This window comes from Oncorhynchus kisutch, linkage group LG14 (genome assembly GCF_002021735.2).
Source record: "Oncorhynchus kisutch isolate 150728-3 linkage group LG14, Okis_V2, whole genome shotgun sequence".
In the NCBI taxonomy this organism is placed as follows: Eukaryota; Metazoa; Chordata; class Actinopteri; order Salmoniformes; family Salmonidae; genus Oncorhynchus; species Oncorhynchus kisutch.
The window spans coordinates 9,294,679-9,311,363 of NC_034187.2; the positions used below are offsets into that span (position 1 = coordinate 9,294,679).

The following is a 16,685-nucleotide window of genomic DNA, read 5'->3' on the forward strand; positions in this document are numbered from 1 at the left end:
GTGGTGACTAAGTTCTATTGACTGTTGACATCTAGTGGAAGGCGTAGGAAGTGAAAACTTGTCCATATCTCGGTGTAATTTCAATGAGAGCTTGGTTGAAAATCTGCCACCCCCTGAAAGAATACAAACAAGAAGTGGAATTTCTCAGGTTTTTGCCTGCAATATGCGTTCTGTTATACTCACAGACATAATTCAAACAGTTTTAGAAACTTCAGAGTGTTTTCTATCCAATACTAATAATAATATGCATATATTAGCAACTGAGACTGAGGAGCTGGCCGTTTACAATGGGCAACTTTTCATCCAAGCTACTCAATACTGCCCCTGCAGCCATAAAAAGTTAAAGGATCTAAAATATAACATTTGTTGAGGTTACTACTTGATTCCATATGTGTTATGTCATAATTCTGATGTCCTCGCTATTTTTCTACAATGTAGAAAAACTCTTGAATGAATAGGTGGGTCCAAACTTTTGACTGGTACTGTTTGTATCAAGGTGGCATCTAAATTGTTTGAAATAAAATCTTTTTTTGCCATATGAGCTAACTATGATACAGCTGCCCAGTAAAAAGCACCAGATGCCAATTAGCTGATTTTCTTTTCATACACCCACTCCTTCAACACACCCAGCCACTCATCCATCCTCCAGTCGCCATTTTAGGATGCAGCTGTCCACTTGTTTTTGTTGGCTATTTACCATGTTCTTACCTTTCCACTGTTGAATACACCCCACTCATAAAATACAGCATATTTTTCATGATTTTGGTAAAGCAAGCCAGTGGTTAACATTTAAGATCAATAAACATTTGATCAGCATTTTGTCAACATTTAAGAATGTTGTATTTTGGTTGTTTGGATGTCCTTTGATTGCGATGACCCAACGTTAGAAATTCAACTCTTCACATATTCATGTCTTTAACGGCAAACTGGAAGCTTATATCTCTGAGGGACTTTATAGTACCCCAAGCATACTTCCAAAGTTCTGGCAAAATGTCTTAAGGACCACAAAGTCAAGATTTTGGGGGTGGCCATCACAAAGTCCCCATAGAACAATTGTGGGCAGAACTGGAAAAGCGTGTGCGAGCAAGGAGGCCTACCAACCTGACTCAAATCAAATCGAGGTTTATTTGTCACATGCGCCGAATACAACAGTGAAATGCTTACTTACAGGCTCTAACCAATAGTGCGGACAAAAAAGTGTGTGTGTGTGTGGGTAGGTAAGTAAAGAAATAAAACAACAGTAAAATGACATTTGAAAATAAGAGTAGCAAGGCTATATACTGGCACCGGTTAGTCAGGCCTATTGAGGTAGTATGTACATGTAGATACAGTGCCTTGCGAAAGTATTCGGCCCCCTTGAACTTTGTGACCTTTTGCCACATTTCAGGCTTCAAACATAAAGATATAAAACTGTATTTTTTTGTGAAGAATCAACAACAAGTGGGACACAATCATGAAGTGGAAGGACATTTATTGGATATTTCAAACTTTTTTAACAAATCAAAAACTGAAAAATTGGGCATGCAAAATTATTCAGCCCCCTTAAGTTACTACTTTGTAGCGCCACCTTTTGCTGCGATTACAGCTGTAAGTCGCTTGGGGTATGTCTCTATCAGTTTTGCACATCGAGAGACTGAATTTCTTTCCTATTCCTCCTTGCAAAACAGCTCGATCTCAGTGAGGTTGGATGGAGAGCATTTGTGAACAGCAGTTTTCAGTTCTTTCCACAGATTCTCGATTGGATTCAGGTCTGGACTTTGACTTGGCCATTCTAACACCTGGATATGTTTATTTTTGAACCATTCCATTGTAGATTTTGCTTTATGTTTTGGATCATTGTCTTGTTGGAAGACAAATCTCCGTCCCAGTCTCAGGTCTTTTGCAGACTCCATCAGGTTTTCTTCCAGAATGGTCCTGTATTTTGCTCCATCCATCTTCCCATCAATTTTAACCATCTTCCCTGTCCCTGCTGAAGAAAAGCAGGCCCAAACCATGATGCTGCCACCACCATGTTTGACAGTGGGGATGGTGTGTTCAGGGTGATGAGCTGTGTTGCTTTTACGCCAAACATAACGTTTTGCATTGTTGCCAAAAAGTTCAATTTTGGTTTCATCTGACCAGAGCACCTTCTTCCACATGTTTGGTGTGTCTCCCAGGTGGCTTGTGGCAAACTTTAAATGACACTTTTTATGGATATCTGTAAGAAATGGCTTTCTTCTTGCCACTCTTCCATAAAGGCCAGATGTGTGCAATATATGACTGATTGTTGTCCTATGGACAGAGTCTCCCACCTCAGCTGTAGATCTCTGCAGTTCATCCAGAGTGATCATGGGCCTCTTGGCTGCATCTCTGATCAGTCTTCTCCTTGTATGAGCTGAAAGTTTAGAGGGACGGCCAGGTCTTGGTAGATTTGCAGTGGTCTGATACTCCTTCCATTTCAATATTATCGCTTGCACAGTGCTCCTTGGGATGTTTAAAGGTTGGGAAATCTTTTTGTATCCAAATCCGGCTTTAAACTTCTTCACAACAGTATCTCGGACCTGCCTGGTGTGTTCCTTGTTCTTCATGATGCTCTCTGTGCTTTTAACGGACCTCTGAGACTATCACAGTGCAGGTGCATTTATATGGAGACTTGATTACACACAGGTGGATTGTATTTATCATCATTAGTCATTTAGGTCAACATTGGATCATTCAGAGATCCTCACTGAACTTCTGGAGAGAGTTTGCTGCACTGAAAGTAAAGGGGCTGAATAATTTTGCACGCCCAATTTTTCAGTTTTTGATTTGTTAAAAAAGTTTGAAAAATCCAATAAATGTCGTTCCACTTCATGATTGTGCCCCACTTGTTGTTGATTGTTCACAAAAAAATACAGTTTTATATCTTTATGTTTGAAGCCTGAAATGTGGCAAAAGGTCGCAAAGTTCAAGGGGGCCGAATACTTTCGCAAGGCACTGTATGGTTAAAGTGACTATGCATATATGATGAACTGAGAGTAGCAGTAGCGTAAAAAGAGGGGTTGGGGGGGTGACACAATGCAAATAGTCCGGGTAACCATTTGGTTACCTGTTCAGGAGTCTTTGGGGTAAAAACTGGCTTTGGGGTAAAAACTGTTGAGGAGCCTTTTTGTCCAAGACTTGGCACTCCAGTACCACTTGCCATGCGGTAGTAGAGAGAACAGTCTATGACTGGGGTGGCTGGGGTCTTTGACAATTTTCAGGGCCTTCCTCTGACACCGCCTGGTTCTAGAGGTCCTGGATGGCAGGCAGCTTTGCCCCAGTGATATACTGGGCCATACACACTACCCTCTGAAGTGCCTTGCGTTCGGAGGCCGAGCAAATCCCGTACCAGGCAGTGAAGCAACCGGTCAGGATGTTCTCGATGTTGCAGCCATAGAACCTTTTGAGGATCTCAGGACCCATGCCAAATCCTTTTAGTTTCCTGAGGGGGAAAAGGTTTTGTCATGCCCTCTTCACGACTGTCTTGGTGTGTTTGGACCATTCTAATTTGTTGTTGTTGATGTGGACACCAAGGAATTTGAAGCTCTCAACCTGCTCCACTACAGCCACGTCGATGAGAATGGGCACGTGCTCCTTTTCCTGTAGTCCACAATCATCTCCTTGGTCTTGGTTACTTTGAGAGATAGGTTGTTAGGGCATAGCGGGATTTCTTGTAAGCGTCCGGGTTAGAGTCCCGCACCTTTGAAAGCAGCAGCTCTACCCTTTAGCTCACTGCGAATGTTGCCTCTAATCCATGGCTTCTGGTTGGGGTATGTACGTACAGTCACTGTGGGGACGACATCCTCAATGCACTTATTGATAAACCCAGTGACTGACTCAGTTACACCAGCTCTGTCAGGAGGAATGGGCCAAAATTCACCCAACTTATTGTGGGAAGCTTGTGGAAGGCTACCCGAAACATTTGACCCAGGTTAAACAATAAAAAGGCAATGCTACCAAATACTAATTGAGTGTATGTAAACTTCTGACCCATTGGGAATGTGATGAAGCTGAAATAAATCATTCTCTCTACTATTATTCTGAAATTTCACATTCTTAAAATGAAGTGGTGATCCTAACTGACCTAAGACAGGGAATTTTTACCAGGATTAAATGTCAGGAATTGTGAAAATCTGAGTTTAAATGTAGTTGGCTAAGGTGTATATAAACTTCCGACTTCAACTGTATGTGTCATTACTGCAATGCAGGTACAGTTGAATGGAGCCCCTGAATTGGAAGTCACTGCAAAAGAGATCACATTATTAATCACTATTAAATTTCTCTGAAGGCGCAATGCAGTTTTCACCATAATAACAAGTAGCAAGAAGTGTAGAAGTTTTAAATCCAAAATAAATATTGCACTATATTCTTCTCAGATCTGTGTTCCATTTCAGTATTCAGCGGTTGCTGTCAATATTTACCTGGTTATTCTAATAAAACCATTTCAGTATTCAGCGGTTGCTGTCAATATTTACCTGGTTATTCTAATAAAACCATTACCGTATTCAGCTGTAGCTGTCAATATTTACCTGGTTATTCTAATAAAACCATTACCGTATTCAGCTGTAACTGTCAATATTTACCTGGTTATTCTAATAAAACCATTACAGTATCCAGCTGTAACTGTCAATATTTACCTGGTTATTCTAATAAAACCATTACCGTATTCAGCTGTAGCTGTCAATATTTACCTGGTTATTCTAATAAAACCATTTCAGTATTCAGCTGTAGCTGTCAATATTTACCTGGTTATTCAAATGAACCCATTGCCTTAAGCTGCAGAACAACTTGATCTCTTTTCTGATTTCTTTCCGCAAATCACAGTGTTGACAGGGAGACAAATTGCAGGGAAGGGAAGAGTGAGTTTGAATGAATGCTACTCTGTATGTGGTGCTAACACAATCATGACTCAAATAGGAGAAAAAAACTAGATTAAAATGACAGCTTATTCACACCGCTCCTGAACAAACCTATTGGCAGTTCTACTCCAGGTAGAATAAATACAGTGTGGATAAAGGAACCCAGAATGAGACTTCTTCAGGGATAGTTTTCATCTCCAGTTTGATATTAGTTTCCAGCCGTCCACAATGTAAGGAAGCGCTTAGAAATTATTAGCTTTGTCTATAGCGATACTTTCATTATAGCTGAATATCAGTTATGATGGTGGCGCACATATCCTTGTTCTCAGTTCCTGCCTGTGTGTGTCAGTGAGTGCCCTGTCTTGTCCTGTCTTGTCTTGTCCTGTCTTGCCCTGCCTTGTCATGTCCTGTCTTGTCCTGGCTTGTCCTGTCTTGTCTTGTCCTGTCTTTTCCTGTCTTGACCTGTCTTGTCCTGTCCAGTATTGTCCTGTCCTGTCTTGTCACGTCCAGTCTTGTCCTGTCTTGTCCTGTCCTGTCCTGTCTTGTCTTGTCTTGTCTTGTCCTGTCCAGTCAAGTCCTGTCCTGTCTTGTCCTGTCCAGTCTTGTCCTGTCTTGTCTTGTCCTGTCTTGTCTTGTCTTGTCCTGTCTTGTCTTGTCCTTTCTTGTCTTGTCTTGTCCTGTCCTGTCTTGTCCTGTCTTGTCTTGTCCTGTCTTGTCTTGTGTAAACCATACTTTATGGTCAGCACTTCAGATTCAATACAAGGTCATTTTGAATACTCTCCCACCTCTCCATCCAGCTCTCTCACTCTTACCGCTCTCTTCATCCCTCCTCTCTCTATCCTCTCGCTTTCTCTCTCTCACTCTCTCTATCTCTCTCCCCCCTCTCTCTCTCTCTATAGCGCTCTCTCTCTCCTTCCATCTCACCTATTTTCTCTCCCTCCATTCCTTTCCTCTCGAGGACTGTCGATCCAGCAAGTTCTCAGCAGATTAAAATGGCCTGGCATCTGTCTGTGTTTGCAGTATACTGCCTGGCTTGGCAAGCACAGCCACAGTGGCAGCAGCAGCAACAACAGCCACAGCAGACAGTGAATTAAAATGCTCGTTCTGCCTCATCAACACCTTTGATATCTCCATAAGCCACAGCCACGGGAGCTCCTGAGTGTTAGTCTGTGAATGTCTATTCTTCATCTCCCATTGATGCCAGTTTGGAGACGTTTAGTGGATGATAGCATATGGTTTATTGCCTCTCTCTGTGAGAGTGTTGAGGGAGTTAGTGCTGGTTCATTGCCCCTCTCTGTGAGAGTGTTGAGGGAGTTAGTGCTGGTTCATTCCCCCTCTCTGTGAGAGTGTTGAGGGAGTGACTGCTGGTACATTCCCCCTCTCTGTGAGAGTGTTAGTTACTGCTTATTGTCAAAGACATGAGCTTGAAAGATGTTTTGCGCGATGCAGTGTTGAGTCGGCTGATATGGAAGACGTGAAGTTGTCTTTAAGTATTCATTTAGTGAGTATGATTCTGTGCGTTATCTCTCCCTCTTGTCCTCTCTCTCTTTCTCTCTCTTTCTCTCTCTTCTATCTTTCTCTCTTTCTCTCTTTCTCATTCTCTCCCTTTCTCTCTCTAATTTTCTCTCTTTCTCATGCTCTCTCTCTTTCTCATTCTCTCTCTCTCTTTCTCTCTTTTTCTCTCTCTTTCTTAATCACTCTCTCTTTCTCCTTCTCTTATTCTATCTTATTCTAATGATACATTTAGCTGACCTTCTCCTGACTAGTAACCTTTTCTCAGATTCCAGGTAATGTTCAGACCCATCCATTTTGTTTTCTCTCCCAACGAGGTCTCAGGGCAATTCATATTACTCTGCACGTAAATCTGTGGTACTCCATTTAGTATTATATGTTAAGTTCGGTTACAATATAAATGGAATAGTGGTTGATATTTTACCAACTGCCTCACACCACTCCTAGAAAAGCTTTGTGTGTTGTTAGATGTGTTTTCTCCCTACCGGATCTCCACTAAAACATCAAGATGTTTATCTGTCTCTCTGTGGCGAAGTTAAAAAAAGGTGACGACAAATAGAACGTTTTTGTATTTGCAATTGTGACATACAAGCAAAGGATTAAAAGATGCTTAAAATGAAAACCGAGGTGACTGCATTAACAGATAAATACAGTGGCCTGCAGGTAGCTGACTAAACTCCATTGTAAATCGTGGAGAAAAGTTTAGTCGGCTATCACACATACAGTGCTTTAAGAAAGTATACACACCCTTTGACGTTTTCCACATTTTGTTAAGTTACAGCCTTATTCTAAAATGGATGAGATAAGAAAAAAATCCTCAACGATCTACACACGATACCCCATAGTGTCAAAGCAAAAACAAACTGTTTAAATTTTTTTTTAAATTAAATACCTGATTTACAGAGTTGCAAAGAAAAAGCCATATCTCAGACTGGCCAACAAATATAACATATTAAGATGTGGCAAAAGGACAGAGGAACTCCTGGAAAGCCAGCATCCCGGAGGCGCTTCTTCACTGTTGAAGTTGAGACTGGTGTTTTGCGGGTACTATTTAATGAAGCTGCCAGCTCTGTTTCTCAAACTAGACCCTCTAATGTACTTGTCCTCTTTCTCAGTTGTGCACCGGGGCCTCCCACTCCTCTTTCAATTCCGGTTAGAACCTGTTTGCGCTGTTCTGTGAAGGGAGTAGTACACAACGTTGTACGAGATCTTCAGTTTATTGTCAATTTATTTGAAGTAATAACCTTTATTCACAGATTATCTGAAGATAAATTAAATGAGCCACAGTCTGCCCTATTCAAACACATGTAACCTTTAAGAACAAATTCTTATTTACAATGACGTCCTACACTGGCAAAACCCGGGGACTCCCAATCACAGTCGGTTATGATACAGCCTGGATTCAAACGAGGGTGTCTGTAGTGATGACTCTAGCACTGAGATGCATTACCATAGACCGCTGCGCCACTCGGAACCCCCTGCCTGCCAACCCTTGTTTTATACTGCTGCAACTCCTAGTTTATCATCTATGCATAGTCACTTTAACTCATCTCATATTACCTCAAATAGCCCGACTAACCGGTGCCCCCGCACTTTGACTCTGTACCACCTGTATATAGCTTCGCAGATGTTGTTAAAAAAATTAAAATATCTTTACTCATCTATTGTTTACCTAATACCTAGATGAAACCCCTAATACTTTGATTAAACCACAAATACCTAGATTAAGCCCCTAATACCTAGATTAAATGCCTAATACCTAGATTAAATGCCTAATACCTAGATTAAATCCCTAATACCTTGATTAAACCCCTAATACCTAGTTTAAGCCCGTAATTGTGGCTCCCACTCGTGCGTCCAACATGCATTATGCATGAACACCTAAATAGGTACACATACTGTTGAGGTGAGTTAAATGCTCTTTTTTGGTCCTTCTGATTTTGTTAATAATAAGGCTCCTCTTTGGTAAAAAATGATTCTGTCACCACTGGGCTAGAGCTTGAACCTGAAAATACCTCTCTCTGTCTGAACACCAAACTACCAACCTTACATGTCTCAATGTTTTAGCATTAGTTAAATCCCCTTTGTGAAAAGACTAGGGTTTTATACCTTTTGGCTTTCACATTTTGTTGATAATTGTTCAAAATTCCTGTCAAATTTGTATTTTAAAGCGAATAATAAATCAATCCATTAGAGACAATTGCTTGTATGAATGTTTTTTGCTAAGACCTCCACAATGGGTCTGTTTTACACTAAACTGTTATTACCTGTTATGGCAGTTAACAATGCCATGTCTTGTATATTACGTCAGTTGAGACACCACTTTGTCCTTGTACACTGTGTCTCCTGTGTGTTGAAAAGATCAATAACATGGTGGGCTTGGGTCAGAGTAACTGCCATTACGAACTAATGGAATCAAATGTCCTTATACCCAACACAAGATGTTGACAGACCCTTAATTACTGTGAAAAGTATATTTTCATAATAACGCTACGGTATAATCAACTTCATTATTGTAATGTGGCCAAACTTTGCAAAAACGTTTCCACTCTTTGCCGGAAAATTGTTTGTGCAGCTATTGAAGAACAAACCGTCTGTTGTTATTGTTCGTTGACTTCTAGCTAACCCCAGTCTTTCATTGATGAAACACTTGTCATCTCTGCTTTATTTTCCCTCTCGGCTCCCATCTCTACAGACAAACCTCCCATTATGTTATCAGCAGTTTACACGCCATTCTCTCACAGAGCGCCTTGTTCATTTCTTAAACACTTATCAATTTGTGCAGGTGATACCATGGAATCGCCCTGCCATCCCTGTGTGTTCAGTGCTCCAGCACACTGCCACGCTCCAAAGGATATGGATCACTGTTATGCGCCTGTCTTTATCTTGCCGCGGAGTCAGGCGCGTTAAATGGCAGCTCCATTAGGAGAATATCTCAAAGGGGCTATGGTGATGGAGTGTTGCCTTTGGTTTCATTCACTGTTCTAAAGGAGTCCCCTGATGCTCCTTGAAGCCTGCCCATATTTCACAGCTAATTATGTTTTTTTGTGTTTTTTTTAAAGGATATTCACAGTGAACAATTCAATGAGGAGGCGTTTCAGTAAGCTAATCATTACATATCATCACTATCATCGCAATTAGATATTTGACTGCTTTGGAAACAACACATTTTCAACCTATTTTGGGAATAAAATATTTTGGAGATTTGAAGCTTCCATGACTTTATAGACTAAACCCATTTCTGAATGTTTTATTGAATGAGAATCACTTTAACATTTAGTACTATGAGAGAGGAGGGAAGGATTCAGACTAAATGAAAGCTGTGTGCAAAACGGTAACATTTGCTTGCGGGTGTAAACATGTGGGTGGTATATAAACCATGCTCTTTGATGTTACTAAAATGTTGAAACCAGCGAGAGGAAAGCCTATGATCAAAAAGTACAAATACACTGACTCGCTTTTGATTCCAATTTCATAAAGAGCAGGGAAAAATATCTGACTAAATGTATTTTTCTGTGTTTCCACCCGGTTTCATCATGTGTGTTATCTAAGAACTCCATATGTTCCACTCAGTTTAAATACATGAACAGGAAGTTACACAGAAATACATCCTGTTCGAAGTTACATTTGCATTTAAAATTCAGATCCCTTACAAAACCTGTATCTTCAAAAAGATAGCAAACAAAAGATAGAACATTTGCATTATTTCAAATAAGTTATTATATAGAATTATTCCTTCATCAATCTCAATCCTACAGTTATTACTGGCCAAACGACTGTAGTAACGCTGTACAGCATCTTGTACTTCCTGTCCGATGTCTTCTAAATGAACTTGAGAGCCCTGGCCTAGATTCCGCCCAGGCCTTTCTCTGATCAGTGGTGATGAATGCACAACACATCTCCCTCGATACTATTTATCATCTGGCCATAGACTCTGATCTGTATACAGATGAGGAGGTGATTCCAGCTTTGATTAACTACAGAGGAAGTATGAGGGAAGTAACAACAGGTTGAGAGAAGCTAGAGGAGGTATGAGGGAAATAACAACAGGAGAGGAGCTAGAGGAGGTATGAGGGAAGTAACAACAGGTTGAGAGAAGCTAGAGGAGGTATGAGGGAAGTAACAACAGGAGAGGAGCTAGAGGAGGTATGAGGGAAGTAACAACAGGAGAGAAGCTAGAGGAGGTATGAGGGAAGTAACAACAGGAGAGGAGCTAGAGGAGGTATGAGGGAAGTAACGACAGGTTGAGAGAAGCTAGAGGAGGTATGAGGGAAGTAAAAACAGGTTGAGAGAAGCTAGAGGAGGTATGAGGGAAGTAAAAACAGGAGAGAAGCTAGAGGAGGTATGAGGGAAGTAACAACAGGAGAGGAGCTAGAGGAGGTATGAGGGAAGTAAAAACAGGAGAGAAGCTAGAGGAGGTATGAGGGAAGTAACAACAGGTTGAGAGAAGCTAGAGGAGGTATGAGGGAAGTAACAACAGGAGAGGTGCTAGAGGAGGTATGAGGGAAGTAACAACAGGAGAGGAGCTAGAGGAGGTATGAGGGAAGTAACAACAGGAGAGGAGCTAGAGGAGGTATGAGGGAAGTAACAACAGGTTGAGAGAAGCTAGAGGAGGTATGAGGGAAGTAACAACAGGAGAGGAGCTAAAGGAGGTATGAGGGAAGTAACAACAGGTTGAGAGAAGCTAGAGGAGGTATGAGGGAAGTAACAACAGGTTGAGAGAAGCTAGAGGAGGTATGAGGGAAGTAACAACAGGTTGAGAGAAGCTAGGGGAGGTATGAGGGAAGTAACAACAGGAGAGAAGCTAGAGGAGGTATGAGGGAAGTAACAACAGGAGAGGAGCTAGAGGAGGTATGAGGGAAGTAACAACAGGAGAGAAGCTAGAGGAGGTATGAGGGAAGTAACAACAGGTTGAGAGAAGCTAAAGGAGGTATGAGGGAAGTAACAACAGGTTGAGAGAAGCTAGAGGAGGTATGAGGGAAGTAACAACAGGAGAGAAGCTAGAGGAGGTATGAGGGAAGTAACAACAGGTTGAGAGAAGCTAAAGGAGGTATGAGGGAAGTAACAACAGGTTGAGAGAAGCTAGAGGAGGTATGAGGGAAGTAACAACAGGTTGAGAGAAGCTAGAGGAGGTATGAGGGAAGTAACAACAGGTTGAGAGAAGCTAGAGGAGGTATGAGGGAAGTAACAACAGGTTGAGAGAAGCTAGAGGAGGTATGAGGGAAGTAACAACAGGTTGAGAGAAGCTAGAGGAGGTATGAGGGAAGTAACAACAGAAGAGGAGCAAAAGGAGGTATGAGGGAAGTAACAACAGGTTGAGAGAAGCTAGAGGAGGTATGAGGGAAGTAACAACAGGTTGAGAGAAACTAGAGGAAGGGGATTATTATCTATCCTGTTGCTTAGTCACTTTACCCCTACCTGTATGTACATACCAACCTCAATCACCTGCACATCAACACAGTACCGGTACTCCCTGTATATGGCAATTTTATTTCCTGGTACTCCATGTATATAGCCATGTTATTACCTGGTACTCCCTGTATATAGCCATGCTATTACTTGGTACTCCCTGTATATAGCCATGTTATTACCTGGTACTCCCTGTATATAGCCATGTTATTACCTGGTACTCCCTGTATATAGCCATGTTATTACTTGGTACTCCCTGTATATAGCCATGTTATTACCTGGTACTCCCTGTCTATAGCCATGTTATTACTTGGTAGTCTGCACATCGACTCAGTAATTGTAATCCCTGTATATAGCGATGTTATTACCTGGTACTTGCTGTATATAGCCATGTTATTACCTGGTACAACCTGCATATAGCCATATTATTACCTGGTACCCACTCTATAAAGCCATGTTATCACCAGGTACTCTCTGTAAATAGCCATGTTATTACTTGGTACTCCTTGTATATAGCCATGTTATTACCTGGTACATCCACCCGTGTGTATAGCCATGGTATTACCTCGTATCCCTGCACATCGACTCAGTACCTCCACCCGTGTGTATAGCCATGTTATTACCTGGTACTCCCTGTATATAGCCATGGTATTAGCTCGTATCCCTGCACATCGACTCAGTACCTCCACCCATGTGTATAGCCATGTTATTACCTGGTACTCCCTGTATATAGCCATGGTATTACCTGGTATTCCGTGTATATAGCCATGTTATTACCTGGTACTCCTTGTATATAGCCATGTTATCACCTGGTACCTCCACCCGTGTGTATAGCCATGGTATTACCTGGTACTCCGTGTTTATAGCCATGTTATTACCTGGTACTCCTTGTATATAGCCATGTTATTACCTGGTACCTCCACCCGTGTCTATAGCCATGTTATTACCTGGTACTCCGTGTATATAGCCATGTTATTACCTGGTACTCCTTGTATATAGCCATGTTATTACCTGGTACATCCACCCGTGTGTATAGCCATGGTATTACCTCGTATCCCTGCACATCGACTCAGTACCTCCACCCGTGTGTATAGCCATGTTATTACCTGGTACTCCCTGTATATAGCCATGGTATTACCTGGTACTCCCTGTATATAGCCATGGTATTTCCTCGTATCCCTGCACATCGACTCAGTACCTCTACCCGTGTGTATAGCCATGTTATTACCTGGTACCTCCACCCGTGTGTGTAGCCATGTTATTACCTGGTACCTCCACCCGTGTGTATAGCCATGTTATTACCTGGTACCTCCACCCGTGTGTATAGCCATGTTATTACCTGGTACCTCCACCCGTGTGTATAGCCATGTTATTACCTGGTACTCCCTGTATATAGCCATGGTATTACCTGGTACTCCCTGTATATAGCCATGGTATTACCTCGTATCCCTGCACATCGACTCAGTACCTCCACCTGTGTGTATAGCCATGTTATTACCTGGTACCTCCACCCGTGTGTATAGCCATGTTATTACCTGGTACTCCTTGTATATAGCCATGTTATTACCTGGTACCTCCACCCGTGTGTATAGCCATGTTATTACCTGGTACTCCTTGTATATAGCCATGTTATTACCCTGTACTCCTTCTATATAGCCATGTTATTACCTGGTACTCCTTGTATATAGCCATGTTATTACCTGGTACATCCACCCGTGTGTATAGCCATGGTATTACCTCGTATCCCTGCACATCGACTCAGTACCTCCACCCGTGTGTATAGCCATGTTATTACCTGGTACCTCCACCCGTGTGTATAGCCATGTTATTACCTGGTACTCCTTGTATATAGCCATGTTATTACCTGGTACCTCCACCCGTGTATATAGCCATGTTATTACCTGGTACCTCCACCCGTGTGTATAGCCATGTTATTACCTGGTACTCCTTGTATATAGCCATGTTATTACCTGGTACGCCTTGTATATAGCCATGTTATTACCTGGTACTCCTTGTATATAGCCATGTTATTACCTGGTACCTCCACCCGTGTGTATAGCCATGTTATTACCTGGTACCTCCACCCCTGTATATAGCCATGTTATTACCTGGTACCTCCACCCGTGTGTATAGCCATGTTATTACCTGGTACTCCTTGTATATAGCCATGTTATTACCTGGTACGCCTTGTATATAGCCATGTTATTACCTGGTACTCCTTGTATATAGCCATGTTATTACCTGGTACCTCCACCCGTGTGTATAGCCATGTTATTACCTGGTACCTCCACCCCTGTATATAGCCATGTTATTACCTGGTACCTCCACCCGTGTGTATAGCCATGTTATTACCTGGTACTCCTTGTATATAGCCATGTTATTACCTGGTACTCCTTGTATATAGCCATGTTATTACCTGGTACTCCTTGTATATAGCCATGTTATTACCTGGTACTCCTTGTATATAGCCATGTTATTACCTGGTACCTCCACCCGTGTGTATAGCCATGTTATTACCTGGTACCTCCACCCGTGTGTATAGCCATGTTATTACCTGGTACCTCCACCCGTGTGTGTAGCCATGTTATTGTTACTCAATGTGTATTTGTTCCATGTGTTAATTATTGTCTATTTTCTATTATTTCTCTATATTTCTCTCTGCATTGTTGGGAAGGGCCCGTAGGTAAGGGTTTCACTGTTAGTTTACACATGTTGTTTGCAAAGCATGTGACAAATACAATTTGATTTGATGCTGATTAGTGTTAGTGTGTCATTTTGGAACATTTTGGAATGTTATTATCAGTATCACCAGAATTGCAGATAATTGACTGATTTTGACGTGTGGAATGTGGTGTGGATCAGATTCTTTCGGATTGGCAAAATGCAAAGGGGATGCCATTGAACTAGTCATTCTTCTATATCCAGATGGTGACATTTAGTTCTACCCATTAGCCACTACAGAGTCAGGTTGCTCCCTGGTTGGTTGATGATCACGGGTTGGTTTGGAGTGAGGAGGTGGAATTGGTCACCTGCCCGTTGACATCTGTTCTCTTCCAACATGTGACTCTGTGAGCCTTCACTGCTCATTAATCTGGCTTATCTCTGTTTACTCTGGTTTATTCAACAGCATGGATTTTTGCAGGTATATATATACTGTATGTGGGTGTGTATGTGGGTGTGTTTGTGTGTGTGTGTGTGTGTTATCCAGCAGAAGGGGGCCTTTAAGGTTAATATAATGGATTATTCAAGGACTGAATAATAAACCAAGAGAGCTAGAGAATTAAACCTTGAATTCCTTAGTTTTTCTTTGAATCTTCCAGTGACATTCCACAGACTCTAAGCAATAAAGTTATACACTTTTAGCATTCATTCATTCGATTACCTCATTTTTAGCAATAAGATTGGAGTTTTTTTAAACAAAACAATTGATGCACTACGACAAAAAGTAATGTATCAACAACAACAAAAAGTCAGTTTCCGAAATATATATATTTTTAAAACACTAAATTAAATGATTTTGTTTTTTCTTCTAGGAACAAGGGAAGATTGGTGTGACGTTTAACATCGGCACAATGGACATCAGCGTGAGAGAGAATAGCACACCAGTGAATGACGGGCTGTACCATGTGGTACGCTTTACCAGAAACGGGGGTAACGCCACACTCCAGGTGGACAACTGGTCTATCAATGAACACTTCCCAGGAGGTATGGACCCCCCCACACACCTGCATGGTTTCAACCGTGCTGCGAGCCCCCCGCCCCCCCCCCCTCCCCAACACACACACACACCTGCATGGTTTCACCTGTGCCGCGACCTGCGCATGCATTTGTAGGTTTACCTGTGTGGTAAACACACCATACATGCACATAAGAAGTTGTTAACTTACCCCAACCTCACTGGACCACACGCTGCTTAGCTCCTACTCCTTCTGTTCTCACTATACTGTTTCTCTTTCAGCTACTTCAAGCTTGTAAATGCTCCATTGTCATTAGACTACAAGCACAGTGACTATCAAAACTAACCAATACCTTAACCGTTACACCATGAAATCCAGACCTCTTGTCGAAGTTGCTAATTGTTGGGTTACAGTCGCTACACTATGTTTGCAATTAAGGCACAATAAGGGCCTTTCGGCAGTAGGTCTATTAGGCTGTGTTTACACATGCAGCCCCATTCTGATCTTTTGCCCAGTTATTGGAAAAACGATCTGATCTAGTTGGTCGAAAGACCAATCAGTTTGCCAAATATCAAAATGTGCTGTATGTGTAAACCGTGCCTAACAGACAGGAACTGTGAATGATCTCCAGCATCTCTTCGAGGATCACCCTGATGAATGCAATATGTCAGAATGCTTAGTTTTAGTGATACTGTACACTCTTAGAAAATAAGCTGCTATCTAGAAAATAAAAGGGTTCTTTGGCTGTCTCCATAGGACAACCCTTTGAAGAACCCCTTTTTGGTTCTAGGTAGAACCTTTTTCGGTTCCATGTAGAACCCTTCCCTGGAACCAAAATGGGTGCTCCTATGGGGACAGTCGTAGAACCCTTCTACAACCCATTTTTCTAAGAGTGTAATATAATATTTTTTTTTGTCTAGTCAACTTAAAAAATGTTTGGTTTTACATATACTATAATATCGTATATATGGTACTGCCTCATCAACTTCCAGAATGCTTGGTGTTACAGATACTATATCATGATATATATTGTATTGTGTCGCCTTACAATATTATATTGTAAGTCATCTTTCACATTTCCAGAAGGCCATGTGTTAGGCTGTCTTCTCCCTCTTCTCTATCAGCCCATGTATCAGGCCAGGCTGTGATATAAGGACTTCAGACTTTGCTTTAGGGACCATAAGCAGTTCTTTGGAGTGGAATTCTGATTTAACCCAACTAAGCTCTC

At 41.7% G+C, this 16,685-nt stretch overlaps 1 protein-coding gene across 2 annotated transcripts in view; it reads left to right on the top strand.

Moving 5' to 3' along the window:
- The window catches only part of LOC109878620 (neurexin-3a-like), a 665,512-nt gene that overhangs the window by 536,619 nt on the left and 112,208 nt on the right, over positions 1–16,685 (top strand). For both annotated transcript variants that reach the window (XM_031787765.1, XM_031787764.1), the window contains one exon: positions 15,314–15,485. In XM_031787765.1, coding sequence (XP_031643625.1) covers positions 15,314–15,485 — 172 coding nt within the window. The remainder of the gene's footprint in view (positions 1–15,313; positions 15,486–16,685) is intronic.